At 43.2% G+C, this 16,831-nt stretch overlaps 1 protein-coding gene across 14 annotated transcripts in view; it reads right to left on the bottom strand.

Annotated features, from left to right (window-relative positions):
- Positions 1–1,868: 1,868 nt before the first annotated feature.
- Positions 1,869–16,831, bottom strand: part of CELF2 (CUGBP Elav-like family member 2) — a 169,583-nt gene continuing 154,620 nt past the window's right edge. For 8 of the 14 annotated variants that reach the window (XM_023223305.2, XM_023223304.2, XM_023223300.2 and 5 more), the window contains 2 exons: positions 12,401–12,544; positions 1,870–9,436 (listed from right to left, as the gene is read on the bottom strand). In XM_023223305.2, the coding sequence (XP_023079073.1) occupies positions 9,309–9,436; positions 12,401–12,544 (272 nt within the window). In that variant the 3' untranslated portion in view covers positions 1,870–9,308. Of the gene's footprint in view, positions 9,437–12,400; positions 12,545–16,831 lie in introns of all 14 variants that reach the window. The other 6 variants (XM_023223309.2, XM_023223301.2, XM_023223299.2 and 3 more) reach the window with 3 other exon arrangements.

The raw sequence follows: 16,831 nt of genomic DNA on the forward strand, positions 1-16,831 counted from the left end.
GCTGTCCTGTGTGTAGGTGTGGCTGCTCCGATTCACCTGCGGCCCGGCCTCGTGCTCACAGCGCCATGGACCCTGAGCACATCATTTTCCGTGTATTGGCTTAGTTGATCCTCATGACAACCCCATGCGTTAGGTATTATTTTTACCCTCCTTGTGCTAATGAGGAAATTCAGGCACAGAGGTTCCCTGGGTAATTAGTGGTAGAGCTGGCATTCACATTGAGGCAGTCTGGCCTCCCAGAGAATGCACCTGAGAACTTTCTACACAGGGCACAGCAGCTTCATGAGAGAAGGATCCTCCAGTGTCTCACAACTGGGGATTCTTATGTGCGGCTTCTGCTGTAAGTGACCAGTTGGAGAACACTGTGTGTGTGTAGTTTGTATTAAACACCCTCCTGATGCAAGCACGTGGAAGCTGGTGCCAGGGTGCTTTGCTGACCAGTAGAGACAGGTTACAAGACATGGAGTGTTCCTCAGAAAGCAGCTCCTGCCCAGCAGATGACTTCCAGCTGCCTCGACCTGTCACTCTGTGCTGGTCTCCCAGCGGGCAGCGCCTGCTTAGGGAGACATGGGGGACTCTGGAATCAGGGCTGCACACCAACAGGGGAACGTGTTGGTCTTATTTCTCCTTCCCTGACTCAGTGCCCTCCTACCCATGATGCCCTCGGCTGTGTGCCCTTTACAGAAGGGGTGTGCTCTAGCTGGGTGCCTGACTGGCAGGGGAGGACTGTGAAGGGCTCCTCACATGCAGGCAGCTCTTGAGCACCCGCGCCCAGGTCTCACGGACCGTGGGTCTCCCAATGTTAAGCGCTTCCCAGGTGGCTGCGCAGCACCAGCAGGTGCCCCCTCTCCAGGCCCTTGGCTTTGGCTACCTTTTCCTGCTTCTTGGCTCTTTCTCTGCTCCCTCACTTTCATTAGAAGCTTCTTTTTTTGTGAGAAATTTATGAATAGGAGGAGGTTTGTGGTGGGAGAAGGCAGAGAATGGAAGAATTATTCTGGATTATCTGTGGGTTTTCATTAGCTGCTCTTTCTGTCCCTCATTACCAGGGATGAATAAGATTTGCTTCATAAAGGATCAGGATGCTTGTGCCATTTTGCAAGTAGAAGTTCAGGAGTTTTTCTCAGAATCAAACATTAAGCTAGAAAAACAAATCCAACATAAAACCCTGAAGCAAAAAAGGAATCCAACAGAAAATGCCATTCTGTTCAAACTTATGGCCTGCAGGAAAAATTTCAAAAATATTCCTTCAAAGGACCAAGCAGCAGGCCTCCCGTTTAAGTGCTGCAACTGTTATAGGATGTCTCTCTCTCACATACCGCTTTGAAACATTACCCTTCTCATCCTGCATGATCAAATGCCTTCTCTTGCTGCCTCTCATTCTGCGGTCCTGAATAGGGCGGCTATTGTTCTCCAGCAGGGCATGCTTTCACTGCCACATCATTCTGGCAAAGTATTGACACAAACCAGCATTATTCCTGGATCTGCCTTTCTCTTTGGTCCTCTTTCTTCTGGGCCTAAAGAGATCACATCCAGGAAGGCAGTCAGGTTTTGTAGGTTGGGGCGGACTCTGGGTGCCTCCTAGTGGGCTTTTTGGCCATGAAGGGACTGCTCTGTTCTGCCCCCCACGGTGCGTGGGTAGAGACTCGCTGTGGTCATGAGGCAGGGGGTGGACTTCCAGAGGTCTCTTGGCTCAAATGCACTCCGGAGAACTTTTGTTTCCAAAGTCAATTTATTGAATATTAAGTCATAAAGCCAGTGATATAATTTTAATGAAAAATATCCTGTATCACTCAAGACTTAAAAGAACAAAAATACCCCTTAGAAACACTGCTTTGAAAAATAATCACATTAACTTTACACACAACAGAGTCCTTTCTTAAGCTTTATTTAAGAAATCGAGTACTATATAGTTCAATATATATAAGACACATCCAGTATTGTGTTCCTGATAGCAAGTGCATAGATTTTGTTAAGATATCATTTTCACTCAATAGAAACGTTTCATGGTCACATGAAGATAATATTCCCAGTGATTTGCCCAAGCATGAGAGAACAGAACACAGCAAAAATAGTGAACTACAACAGAGATGAAAAACAACAACAGCAAATTAGCAGAACAGTCGATTCCTGATAAGTGAATAAGCTGATTGTTTGGTCACAATGTTTTATTCACTTATCAGGAACGATTCACAGTACATTTATGTTCACTGTGTGTCCTAGCCTGCCAGCTAAGAGTCCGAGCCCATCGGGTGCGTGCAACTGCTGTGGGCTGGGCAGCGTGTGTGGCTTCCATCAGCAAGGCGGATGTTGATGGTGCTGCAGTATCCCAAGGTGGTCCTTGCATGGCACACGGATTCACCTTGCTCACACTGCAGTGGGGTCATACCGACTCAAAACTATGGGTATGAATTTAAGCAGGGACCAACTTTATAGTTGTAAGTGCTTAAAGGAACTAGCATGTTCATCCCCTTCTTTGGAGAATTATTTGTTGCTTTAGAAAAGCAACAAAAACTGGCTTTGTCTTTCTCTTCCTTTGCTTAGCATGAGTATTTTGTCTTGTGCCAAAATGGTGGATCTATGTACTTATAGATTTGAAAAATAAACACTTGCACCTTGGAAATAATTTAATCCCCCCCCATACCTCCCAACATCCCCTCCCACCTCCCTAATAAAAAGAATTCACACCCTTAGCCATCCTTTCCCACTAACATAGGCAGTGTGTTTTCAGAGGAGACTGCCGAAGGCTATGAGGAGACTGAAAGCAGAAGTGGTGGCAGGAAGTGAGCTCCATCCGTGCAGGCTGGAGCTGGTGGCATCACCATCACTGAGGCAGCCAGCCCCGGGGAGGGAGCCTCCCTTCCTCCACCTCGCCAGGCCCCTCTGTTGTTGAGCAGACTAGAAAATACAATCTCGGGCCAGAGGGGCTGCTGCAACGAGAGGGCGAAGAGCCTGAGCACCTACTGGGAGAGATTTCACTGGCACCCAGAGGAAGGCTGCCAGGTGCTGGGTGGCCTGAGTCAGAGCTTGTGCGTCTGAAAATACTGGAAGGAGAGATAAGACAGAGGGAGCAAACATCGACGGAATCTTGTAAGAGCACTTTAAGAGCAATCAGATTCCTGAGCAGAGGCAGAACAGGGCCTGCGGCTTCAGTCTTTGAGGGCAGAGAAGGAACAGTTTTTGATAACTGGCCTTGGGGTGACAGTGGGGACGAGACTTAGGTTCATCCAGGAGGGAGTGTGTGGATGCGTATGGCATTATTAGGTTTTGTTTGGAAAAGGACAGTAAACTATGAAGACGACTTGAGTGTGAGAAACTTGACCTCCCCCTGCCTCCACCGGACTGAGTACAGCTTCCATTTGAGCCCTTGGAAATACTTCTTTCCTCTTCCGTTAGTGTTAATAATTAAAGCTGCTCGTGGATTCAATTAGCTTGTAGAAATAAATAATTTAAATGACTTTTCTATACATATCTTTGGACTGATGGCAACAAATAGACTTAAGTTTAACCCTTTTCACCGGCTATTTTTCTTCCCTGGAGAACTCACCTCTTTTAGAAAGGTGATTGGTGTCTAAGAAGAGTAGGACTGTAATGATGTGGGTTTGGCCTCGTGGGTGTAGAGAGGAAACCCCAGCAGCAGTTTGGAATGTATGTTAAGAACTGTGCGGATAGACTCATGAGGGCGGGGAGAGAAGGGGAAATTAACCTGTGTGGTCAAAAGACCGTAAAACACCTTGGCAAATCCAACCCCGAAGGCAGTTACTGAGGTGAACCGTAGGAAAAAAGTGTATAAATCTTGGAAGCAGGAGTTCACGTGGGCGGTTGTACATAAATCAAAGGTGGCTGGTGTGCAGTTTCCTCTTTACCAAATCAGATATTCACTTAAGTGGAATCGACTGTATCTTTTTACACAACATAGAGAAAAAAACAGATACGTGAAACAGTGAGGTGTGCAGATGTATCACCAACATATAATGACTACCAACAATACAACACGCAGAGAGAGAAACAAGTATTAGGAAAATGGTTTAATATTGGAGACAGAAGCAAAAAACTGCATCACACAATAACATACATTACAAAAATAAGTTTGACTGTTTCAACTACACGGTTATGTTCACAATGAGGACAGAAGAATCAGAAAAAACTTTGATCTAAACAGCAAAAAAGCAAACCCTAAAGTTTTAACTAATACATTTATCCACTTAAAGTGACTGAGTACTTCTAAATCTAATTACCTTATTGTGTAACTGCACAATACAGAATAAAAAGTGAAACTTACCGCTGTTATTTTAAGACAAAATTCTAATGCTAGGTATAAGCAAAGGGAAAAAAGAAATCAAGCCAAAGTTTTTAATTCTCAAAAGAAAAGCAACTTTCTTTCTATCAACCCGAAATCAAACTTGAAATCAGTCATTGTCAGGGGCCCACCAGAGCAAGCCACAAAAATTTCCATTTTTTTTTTTAATCTCCAGTATAAAAAGTTCCACTGGTACAAAATGCATAAGTACAATCAGTTGTAGAAATAGGAAAGCCTGCGTATGTTTTTTTTTTGGCTCAAATTCCATCAAACAACAAAATCCAAATGCATCAATAAAACAAACAATACTCAAATGGTCTTACAGTTTCCACTAGGTTGCATTAACTTTGGCTTTTCTCAGACAATATTTAAAAACTATTTTGTAATTCTAAACAAAATGATTATTAATCTACAAACATCAATTCTCACAGCACAAAAAAACATACATTTTTTGTATGACATTATTCAAAAAGGTAATGAAACTACAGGTTTTTTTAAAATTTTATTTTTTTTTAATTAGCACTTAAGATAATAAAAACAAACAGTAAAATGATTCCAGAGTAGCACAAGCCAACTATAATAACCCCTATGGTGAAAGAAAGATGAACTCGTTACGCCTTTGAGGACTGCCATTGTATCACAATTCTCTAATTTAGATTAAAAATGACTATTCTCTACACTTCATTAAAAAAAGCGGTTTCCCTGTGTGTGTTTTCTTCTGGCACAGGCCCTTTGCACCCTTGCAGCTATTTCCTTTTGATGGTAAAAGATAAAGTGGATAGAAAGACAGTTTGTCTCTGTGAAAGGTTTTTTTTTTTTGGAGAAGGGCAAAAAAGGACTTTCCCACTCATGTCCTCTCTCGGTGACTTGTGAAGAAGGAACACTGGCACTCAGAGGGCCCGTCCTGAGCCTCCTGTCTCCTGCCCTCAGTGTTTCCTCGGGGGGAGATGCATGCAGGAGAGTTGAGAGGGAAAAGGGGAGGGGAGTCTGCTTCAGGAAAGAAATCAGAATTGTTTTTCATTGAGATTTAGGTAATTGATAAAGAGTTTCAGGATGAAACGGTCTTAGAAATTCAAGTGGTGGGCTCTTGTGTTTGTTTCCATGTATGTGTCGAGACACACCGTGTTCTCGGAGAGAGACAGGTGCAATAACGGTTGTTATTAAGCTGATTGCTGCAGGAAGTACAAAATAGCCCTCAGAGGATGAAGGAAGGCCCCAGCAGTAGTAAACACATGTGAGGATAATACAAATCATGTCACTGTAAGTGCATGTGCTATAAGAAGGAAACGTTTGTGTTGCTTTTTGTTTTTTGCATCAGTAGAGGCTAGTCCTTTCTATCCCAGGGCTATCCCATCCACACACACTGATCCTAACAGGGTGCTGAGCGGGGAAGGGGAGCTGAGGCCAAGAAGCTTCCGGGACATACCGAAGAGGAAGGCTGGAGCTTGTTTTGGGGCTGTAGGCGTGACATTAGGATTTGTCAAGACAGCAAGGTACCTGTTCATAGAAAGTCATATGGCACTTTAAAAAGTGGCAGCAGGAACTGGTGCTAGGTATTGGAACTGGTGCTAGGTATTTGGTCAGTACATTGTGATAAAGAACTGAGCTTAACTTAGATGGTCAGTCCCCTTTAAATGTGTTCAATTAAAGAAAACCAAAAAGGCTGGGAAAGGGCTATGGGCTTCTAACTCCAGACACCTGGTATATTCAGAGGTACCTACTGGGGTCGGAGATGCCCCAGCATAATGGCTGATTAGAAATATTGTTTAGGAGTATTTAAGAAACAGTAACAAAACCCCTCAAAAGACTATCCTGCCACAAAGTCCGTTTTACTGCAAGGTACATGAAAATATTCTAGACTAGGACATAGCACTAAAAAGCATACAGGATTGTTAGGTGCTGAATCTACCTCCGTTTTCCCTCAGGGTTTATCCAATTACTCGTTAAAACTGAAGAAGGAATTCTAGTAGCACATTAGGAATTCTGTTCCCAAAAATGAGAAATAATCAAAAGTAGTGTAGGATTTTTTCCCTTTAGATTGGCCTCGTGGAATTGTTTTCTTTTGGATCTTAACCAAAGAACAAAGTAGTCAAACCGAAACAACTTAGAGGATAGATGCAGGGGAAAAAAATCCAAATTGGAAACACCCCAAAACAAACTCAAATCATGATGGTATAAAAAGTTATCAACATTCCAGATAGCTCTGGGTAGAAAGGGTTAAAAGTTCAAAACTTTCTCACCTTAGAGGTTTCCATAGATTATGAAGAAAATACATGGTGAGGTTGCCTTCACAGCACTGATGTGCGGAGTGGTTAAAAAAGTGGGACATGGGCACTTATACAATGTCTTACAAAAAACATCAGAGAGAAATAACAAACAATAACAATTTCAGGCAACAAGACCACAGGATAGCAAGTTAACAAACTTTTTAACCTTTTTTTGTTTTTTGTTTTTTTAAATATTAGGGATTTATACAAAACACATAATAAAATACCCATGTTATCAAATTACTTCTCACAAGAAACACACTGAAGCTCTAGGAAGGAAGTACCTTTGGAATTTGGCACTATATATTTTCACTTTTTTTCTTTAAAAGAAAAAAACAGATCACATTTTGCTGAACACAAACACATCTAAATAGTCCACAATTAAAAAAAATGACATCAATGCTTCACAAGCCAACACAAAACTTAGTCTGGAATAGGTTTTTTTTTTTTTTTTTTCCCTCACATGAAATTTTTTTTAAGCAAACAACTTTTTTTTTTTGAAATTCTTTTTTTTTGTATTAAGTAAACCAATTCTAAACTTGTCTTATCAACAAAGAACATTAAGACTCATGATGAAACCACAACTTAATTCACAGAAGCACCAACATAACACAGTTTACAGTAACCTTTCTCCTGTACATTGAAACAGTATAAAATATAGGTAATTTCATGTGCATTAAACCATGGATTGTCTAACTGTGAGTTCAGCAAAAGGTGACACAAATAGGTAGCATTTGCCCCAAAACAGGGTAAATATTTTTCTTATACTAATCTACAAAAAGTGGTTCTATATATATATCTTAATGAGAAAGTGAGCCACCTAAAATGGCCTTATCAAAAAACTTTACACTGCCTGAAAAATGTAAAAACTATTACAGACCTCTAGAGACTTAAAATCAGACAGTTTTTTTCTCAAACTGTTTTTGGAAGTAGTCTGTTAGAAACCAACATTCTGTGTCCCTGGACACATATTGCTATTGTTACCAGTGACCGGGAAGAATGCCAATCCCTGTATAATACTTTCAAGTCTGTTTTAGGAAAAGAAAAAAAAAAGAAAGAAACGTTTTTGCCACAGGTTTTTTTTCTATAATGAATTTGTCTAATAATAAATTTCAGTCTTGCATGAATGCAGCAATGTTTTTCACATTGACTTCCCAGAATTCATAGCTAGATGAGGTCACATGCAAATTTCAAAGGTCAAACTAGATCAAAGGTCAGTAGGAGAACCAAATATGATGTGAGGTCAGAAAGACATCAGAAACAATGACGGGACGATGAAACTTTTTTTTGAGACGCCACAGGGACATGCTAGGCAAACGATGAACTAACGGGCATGAAGATGTCTAGGGAAAAAACAAGGAAGAGTAAAAAGTTACACAGAATCTATGCAGCAGCAACAAAATCACTTTTAAGGGTGCAGGAGAAAAACTAATGCAAATCTTAGGTCATTAGGGAGTCTCCGAGCCATTCACATAATTTGCATTTCTTACACTCTTTATCCACAGCACAATGAAACCCCAAGAGAATCCATCTGGAGAGAGTGAAAGGGGATGGATTCCGGGTGTTTTGGGGTGAGGGACAGGGGGAGAGGGTCCAGTTTCAACAAATGTGACATACGGGGAAAGTCAGACGACTGAACTGTAAACTAGATAATGGAAGTTACAAACAAAATCATCAGACAGATACAAACAACGAGAGGATAAAGCATGAACTTTAGGTCTAGGGTTCAACGGTGAAAAAAAGCCCATTCCTAGAACAATTCCTCTAGAGACTACTTCAGAAGGTTCTAGCTAGACAGAGAACTGCTCTTTAGGTACCCAATAAGTTAACAATAGGCAATAAATAACTTCCATTATTTCTGAGGCAGTAAAAATTTTGTATAAAAATAGAAATGCTTTTTTACAAATAAAATTTACAGGCCTGTGGCTTTCTTTTTTATTTATGTATTTATGTATTTATTTATTATTATTAAATTTATCTTTCAAGAAACATCAAGTATTTTCACTCATTTTTATTTTTAAACCCTGTAGCTTTAAGAAACAGATCTCTAAATCTTTTTGTACATTAATCCTTTCTAAAAACTAAAATAAAACAATAACAAAATAGACAACCAGTGTAATCATTTGACCAATAAATGTCATGTTTCTTTGAACCCTAAAATAAAATCCTACTTAGTAAAACAAGCCGATGTAGTGGAAAGACGTGTGGTTGGAGTAAGTGCTTCTCCTGGCTTCTCCCTCTCCTAGGCCACCACGTTAACCTCTAAGCACCGGGCCCTCCCTCCGGGGGTGGGCGCCGGGCAAGGAGGGGTGAATTCTCCAGGCAGTGCTCTCGGGGCACCAGTGGTTTCAGAGTTAGAATTGCACATTAGCGTTTGTTTGCCTTTTAAATTCTCAAGATGCCATTTATTTGTGTATACGCTTCTCTTTAAAAAAGCAAAAATGAAAAAAATTAAAAAAAAAAAGGTAAAAGGAGATTCAAATTGCAAAACAAAGGAGAATACAGTGGCACAACTGGAGGAGGAATTTACTCAATAGAAACAAGGTAGCCCAAGTTGTAATTATGGCAAACTGGGTAGGGGAAGAAGTGGGTGGGGACATGGAGGCCTTATTGTAAAAATAACCGTCTCTCTTGGTAAAAGTTGGCAATGTGGTCCTCCTCTGCCTTCCCTGTTGAGACAGGCTGGCTCGTGGGACTTACCCTAAGAAAGCTAAAATGAGAGCAGGGAGCCTCTGGGGTTAGAATCAGTAAGGTTTGCTGTCGTTTTTGGAACGCTTCAGCTGCACCTTCAAGCGTTTCATGCCGATCTGAAAGCCATTCATAGCCTGGATAGCAGCTTGTGCAGAGACTGGATTGTCGTAGCTAACAAAACCTGGAAAATACCAAGAACAGGGAGTCAGGCTGGAGAGGCGGCACAGCAGAAACCAGAAAAGGGGGCCGGGGCTCTAGGGAGGGCTGAAGAGCCAGCATGAGGCGCCAGCCCCCACGGGCCCAGCACAGCTCCGCCGAACTGATGGTGAGTCCACCATGAATGGCTGATGGAACGTGCCCACTGAGCAGCTGTGGAGCAGCTGGCTGGACTGGAACTGTGGCATCATGGAGCACACACCCCTCCCCAGAACACTGAAACCTCAGTTGTTTGGCTGAATTCAGTTCCACTTACTGAACTTGCTCAAATCATTGTGATTCAAGTCCTTTAGTATCTCTCCAAAAGAACCCCAGGTTCATATATGCTACTCATACAAGCAGTGGTGTAAACATTTAAGGGCTGTGGGGGCCCCTAGGGGCTCACGTGTCCCAGCCAGGTGAGGCCAACAGGCAGGCTCGGGAAGGGAAGGGCTGGGGAACAGCAGATACTGCCAAGCCCCCGCCTCTCACTCCAGCTCTCCATCGTCCGTCGCACAGAGCCTACACGTTTGGCTGGAGGATGGGTCAATTAGTGAATACACCCTAGAATAACTCATACTTGATTTTTACCCACTTGGAGTTATTACCAAGGAGACTAGGGAAGTGCTGGGCCTTTCTCCTTATCTCACTTTCCATTTCCAAAGCTCCGGTAAATTCAGCAGAAAGGAAATTGCTCCCTGGCATCTCCCAGAGTCTCGGGGATACACAGTCAACGGCTTAGAGCTTCATCATCTGAAGAGAATCCCCCAGTTCTTACTCTTAGCAACGACCGCCACCAAAAACAGCAGGGAGGGCAAGCTTTTGAAAAAGAACTGCAAAGACCCAGTGACAAGAGGCTCTCAGTCCCAGAGTCTGTTCCAGCACTGGGGGAGGCGGCAGCAGAGGTACGGCAAGGCTGTAAAGGGTGCTGATGCAAGTGGTGACAGGAAGCTATTGTCCTGATTTACATGTAGGTCTAAACGTCAGCTGTTCAGAAGGTTCTATACTGAGCACCTCTATCCATCTGCTATTAAAGAGAAAATTCCTTTACAAACTAGAGGAGGAAGAAGAGGACATGACTTTTCTGCACAGTTCTCAGCTGATAAAAATGGGCATGTGGCATCACACTGAGCAGCTTTTCAGAGGCAGGCTGGACTGCAAAGTGGCTGTTTACATTTTTATTAAGTCTCATTCCCAATAAATGTGATCTGGGATCCAAGAGTTTTGCTCTTTCCTTTCCCTCTGGGTCTTTATCAAAGACCAGCAAGATGGTTACAGAATGGAAGTGGACCAAGGTGAGATGCATAACAAAACCTGGCCAAGAAATAGGAAGGAACAGGGCACCACCTTATGACCGGCAGCCCTGAGAAACGCGGTTGGCTCACCGAGCAACCTGGGTGCTGTAGCATTTCACAGAAATGGAAACCAGTCCATCATGCTCAAGAATCATCTGCTGACACTAACAGCTATGGTTTACATCAGTATGAGCACATGGTTAAGGAGGTTGTAGGCTGATAAACAATCTGTTTTCAAGGAAGTACATATTTTCTCAAATCAAATCATGAAGCAGAATTCCCTTCCAAATAAACCTAGAATATTGTTTAGCTGTGAAAAACACAAAAGTCTGCCTCAAAGCCTTGTAAACCGTGTAGGGAAGCCTCCCTAAAGTAGGCTCCTGCTCACACACACACCCCCCGATAATGATTTGATTTGCATATCCCTCGCTACTGAACTGTCACAGAGGAGTTTATACAGTTGCCACAGCAGCAGCCTAATGGGTTCCGGCTGACAGCCTTGCCGCTAGGGTAGCGTGGTGACTGTAAGTGGCTGACATGCGGAGTCCTTTAACGGTGCCTTCAGACCTTCCTGGGTGATAGCACAAATTAGACCTTATGATAATAGAGTTTTGGAAGCCAAAACATTCTCTTTGAACTGGTTCCTCATTGCCAGCCAGTGTTAAGTTTGAGAACCACCCTCCCTTTGCTATTTTCCTTTATAGCACACAATTCTGTGTGTTTCCTCCAGCCCTCACCTAACTAACTGGGTTTTATGCTGTTACTATTTCCCATCGGCATGAATTATTAAATCGCAGGAGTGATTAAAGTGAATATTCTAACTCAAACTGGGCCCTGAGCTTGCCAAGTAATATACACTGTGAACATCCTGGCCTGTAAACTGCTTTGGGGGCCAATAGGGTTTGAAAAATGAAGGAAGGAATATATTTAATGAATGCTGTTGTCCTGGTGTAAAACATCCGTCCACTCTGCGAGCATCCCTTACTCCCTAAGAGAGCGAAAACCACCACAGGAGGCAGAGTGCAGACTGCTTGAGGAACGGGGCATGGCAGCTCAGGCTCTGATAACAGCTACACATCTCTGGACTTCACATTCATTCCCACAGCCCTCGCCCCAGCCCCCGGAACTCCACATCCACTCCCAATCCCCGACTGTGGCCCTTCAGATCCCGTCATGCAGCGCGCTACGTAACCGTGAGATCTGTCAGCCGTTCATCCCGGGCACATGGAGCTGCGATCATGCAGCAGCCTGAACACATGGGTGCGTGGGTGCTGATGAATGGCTGGCTGGCTGGCTGTGAAAATGTCTTTGTGTGCGTGTTACATCAAGGCCAATAAGCCCCAATGGTGTTGCCCACCACCGTGGTGTCTGAATTGCACTAAACCCAGAGGGGTAAGGAATCAGTGGGAAAGATTAGCTAAATGTGGTTTGATTCCTTAATAGTATAGTAAGACTACCTAATGTACGGGCATCGACTTTAATTTCCCAGAGCCTTCCTTTCTTTGCCCACATCTGCTTACAAGGATCCAGAAGATCAGAGCCCACCACCACGTGGGGAAGGCCCTATCCTGACTGCAATTGTCTCCCATTTTCCTTGCCATGACTCTTCACTTGGGAACCTACTGCAATATTCTAGCTTCGTTTCTTTTGCATACCAAAGCACTTGCTCAGATTGGTCTGTTTGTCAATGAAGACTTTAGCAGAGATAACATTTCCAAAAGGCATGAACATCTGCAGAATGTCCTGGTCTCCAAATTCCTGTGGAAGGTGGTAAATAAAGAGGTTTGCCCCCTCTGGACCTAAGGAGGAAAAAAAAAGTCAGAGTAAGGTATCCCTTGAGTCTTAGTTTCCAAAGTCCCTTCTTAGGAATACTTTAACAACAGGTAGGCTAAGCATTTAGCTTTCTTTCCTACAAAGAACAGACAGACAGATGGATACATGTCAAGTGCTGGAGTGCCTTTCGGGAAAGCAATCATCCTTCAGATTTCCTGATTTCCAGAGATGCTGGCTACGCACGGCTTCCTGTTCACTACAGTCTTCCGTGAGTCACAGGTACTACTGCCCCTTGGCATGCATTTCAGTCACCTCTTCATGGGGATGAAGGTGACAGTGGGCAGAATGGGGGCAGATAATCTTGGCATGGGTTTTTCCTGGGTGGCCAGATTTTCTCAGGTACAGACAGACTCTGAGAAGTAAAAAAGGGTGGTGCTCTGTGCATTCTAAGCAAATTGTAACAATTTAGAATGGATGTAGCAGTAATGCTGCTCAGATTTCTCTATTATTTGCCTAGTTATCCAGCCAGTTTTGATTTGCCAAATCTCTTAACACACAGTCTAATAATCATCTTTATTATAAATGACTGGCAATGAGTCAAGACAAGGAAAGAAGGTAGCCTGAGTCCCACGACTTCGAGAGGAATGACTCCCCGGGCGTTAGCCTTGGAGATGCGTGCAGTCGATGCAGAAGCTAGGCCAAGACCGAGGAAGCCAAGCCCTGCCCGTCCGCCTGTCCTTTCCCAGTAAACACAGGCAGCAAGGGCAGCATGGAGATCTTGCCCCGCTGGCTGGAGAGGTGCGTGCTCCTAAGCTCCCCTCGCTTTTCCTCTCCTGACTCTCCCCCGCCCATATGAGCACCATTTGAAAGTTAAAAGCAGCACAAAAGGGGATAAATATGAGCTGAGGGACATGAGGGCTGACTGTTTCTTGGGCATTCCAGGCATGGAGTCTTCCAAGGAGGGGCGCTCACAGAACTGCTGGGGCGACTTCTGCAGCAGGTCAGGAATCCTCAACTGGCCTTCACAGGAGAGGAACGGGCCTGCCCGCCCAACTAGGCAACCCCAGGGGATAGCTGCACTGGGGAACCTAAATGTGGGAATGAAGAAAACTGTGTGTGGCATGAAGAAAACTAAAATGGGGATAAACAGAATTTTGTAAAAATGTCAGACCAAGCTTCTTCCCGTCTCCACAAGATATATCACAAGAAAGTATCCTAATGACTGGGACTTTTCACAAAGAAAACTTCTTGAGGCAAACTATGGAAGCCACAGAAATGAAGTATTCCTTTCTCATTTAAAAGTGTGTCTTCGTGACTACTGTAACTTCCCATACTGCTTCCATTTCCTTGGACATATCCATATTCTAGAGCATGGGAAGGAGTCTGTTTTAAAGGGACACGATTGTAGGGGGGCCTTGGGTCCCCAGATGTTTTCTGGTTTTAAGAGAATCAAAATTTAACATGAAAAGATGCAAAACCCAAATACTGGAAAGGGATGTTCTGAGTGCTGCTGTGTGTGCACATCCTTGGTGATATGTTTGCTGGTCAGATTTGGTGCTACCAGCTTTCATGTTGCTACTGCACAAAAGATCCAAATGCATGAATGAGGGTTACTGGGCCCCAGTTGGAACTGTGAAGTACATCTCACCTCCTGCAGCCGGGGAGAAAATAGTTTCAGTGCACATGACAGATGACGGGGCATGCCTGAGCACTCCTGGCTTTCTAGAACGTTGCTCGTGCTGAATGTGTCTATGCCCAGCCAAGAGACCAGTAAACAAACACAAGTAGGTTTTGTCCTTTTGCTCCTGATCTTCCTGAGAAAAAATGTCAGCAGCATCTCTTGAAATAGATCCCCCAATTTTTCCATCACCAAGAAACAGTTTGGTTTTGTATATGCCCTGAGTTTTTAATATTAAAATGGAAAAAAAATTTCATATGGAAAACCTCCCTTGTATGCAACTAAGGTGGCTGAGACGAAGAGGAGAACACAAAATACCTTTTTTAAAAATGGGATTCTACCTGTGTGTCATCGCTCTTCCTCTAGAAGTGGAAAACACCTGTTCACAAGTCACCCCTTCATCAAATTTCTCCCGGTGCACGTTACTGTCACTTGTTAGATTCTCTGTTACACTCACTACTGGTCCTGGTTGTTGGGGTGTTCATGTTTTATCTTTCTCACAGGGCACTTGATCTGGCATAAAGCACTGGGGACGTTTGTAGGAACAAAGCTGTATGAGTACACCAGCGTCCCCATTCCTCATGGGACTCGCCTCCTGCAGGTAATGGACGGAGGCGGGCCATCAGAGGCTCACTTCCTGTCTGGAAAAACACACCAGGTCTTGCAACCTCGGACAGAACTGTGGAGTGGAAAACCTGGAATTCATCGTTGTTATTATTTTTTTGCTCTGCCTGACATCATTTGCTTTTAAATTTATGTTTTACTTAAAGTAATATGAAGATGGTTTAAATTTCTTGAGCACGTATTAACTGGGAGAGAAGGGGATCAGAAGAGAGGTATGAGAAGATGGGAGATGATTCCAAAGAAACACTGAACAAATCAAAACCCCAAAAGCATGCTACTGAAAATGCACACTCTTAAATCAGGAGTGGCCAGTGGTTATTTTTGGCAATTTTATCTGAATCTCAGAAGGGGAATTACTGCGCTAAGTAGTAACCCCTAAAACTCAAGGTGAGAAAGTTGAGGGCAGTGAACTCAGGTGAAACCTTGGAAACATGTTGTTTCATGGCCCAGACTTTATCCCTAAACCGCTCTATAGTTTACTGGAAGGTCCTGCTCTGTAATGGAGAGGTGACCACCATGTGGGGAACTGACCTTCTGGCCTCTGTGTGAGAATATCATCGTCCTACAGGGTCCTGCTCTCTGCCCTCATTTGTCACCATGGTACTCAGACCACAGACAAAGGAACACACACAGGCCTTTCTTGGGGAAGACAAGTGATGTTTATGATGTAGGGGCTCTTTCACAAGCCTGGGGAACCACAGCTGTCTGAACACCTGTGCATGTTTCAAAAGCCTATAATAGTAGTCACAGCTAAGAGTAAAGAGAAAGTTGACATAATGAAAAGTAACTTGGACTTTCATATATTTTTCATTTTAAAAGTGATCTCCATGTTATTCATACAAATAAAAAACCTTTTCTTTCCTTTAAAAAAAAAAAAAAAAAACATAAGTATCTTTTAAGCTGTGTTCTCTTAAAACCCACTTCAGACAAAGCAGTTTGGAACTATGGGGTGAGGGTAACAGAGAAGGGAAAGAAACTTAAAAAAATCTCCCTTAGTGCTTCTCTATTCTGGCTTTTTGTTCCATATCTAACCAAGTCAGAGAAAAATACCATTTAGCAGATTTTGCTCTACAGGAGCTTCAATTAAGGAAGAAGGAATCAAAAGGAAGAATGACCAATGATCCTATTTGGTCTTACTCATGAACCATTTCATAATTAGCTTTAATTTATTCTTAGCATTAACTTCCTGGAGTTTATTTTGCTTTACTGGCAGAGAAGCAAGGCAATCGATCACTTACTTGTTTTCCCTGAAGACCCCCAGTTAAACAAAGACCAAGGCAATCCTAACCGTGGATTTTATCATTCACCTGAAAACCATCACCTACTGAGAGGCAGCCACACACTCACAGGATGTGTGGACTCGAAAACCCTGGCAAAAAGGGCAGAGAGTGTTTCACCCACAGAAGCCAGTGGCCATCCATCCCCTTCCACCAACAAGTAGTTTCTGTGTAAGGGGAAAAGGTGATGTCTGTGCTGACTTGGGAAAGGGAAGTCCCTGGGAATTTTTTATAGGCAGCAAATATTAAGTAGTTGATGGGAAATTAATAGTTTATAGAACTTAATTATGGGAGGGGGGTGAGCAGTGAGAGGATATTTGGGGATTCCAAGAAAGGTGGTCAACTTTCCTGGACTTAGATCTGCAGAGATGCCATAACCCTTCAGAAGATGTAGCTGGGGGAAAAAATTAAAACCATTTATCTACAAAGCCAGACGGGTATATAAATATACAATGGACAAGAACTTCATCTAAAGAGATGCATGAAAAATTAAATTAGAAGGTAACTATAAGACCAAGTGAGAAAGACTGAAATAAATAGGATTTTGCTGCTGTTTGAGAGAGAGGGGTCTGTGTTCCCCGACTGGAGTGCAGTGGCTAGTCACAGGCATGACCATGGCTCACTGCAGCCTCAGCTCCTGGGCTCAAGCGATCCTCCCATCTCAACCTCCCAAGTAGCTGGGACTACAGGTGTATGCCACCATGCCCAGCTTTCAGGTTTTTTGTTAAACACGA

The sequence above is a fragment of the Piliocolobus tephrosceles genome, chromosome 9 (assembly GCF_002776525.5).
Source record: "Piliocolobus tephrosceles isolate RC106 chromosome 9, ASM277652v3, whole genome shotgun sequence".
In the NCBI taxonomy this organism is placed as follows: domain Eukaryota; kingdom Metazoa; phylum Chordata; class Mammalia; order Primates; family Cercopithecidae; genus Piliocolobus; species Piliocolobus tephrosceles.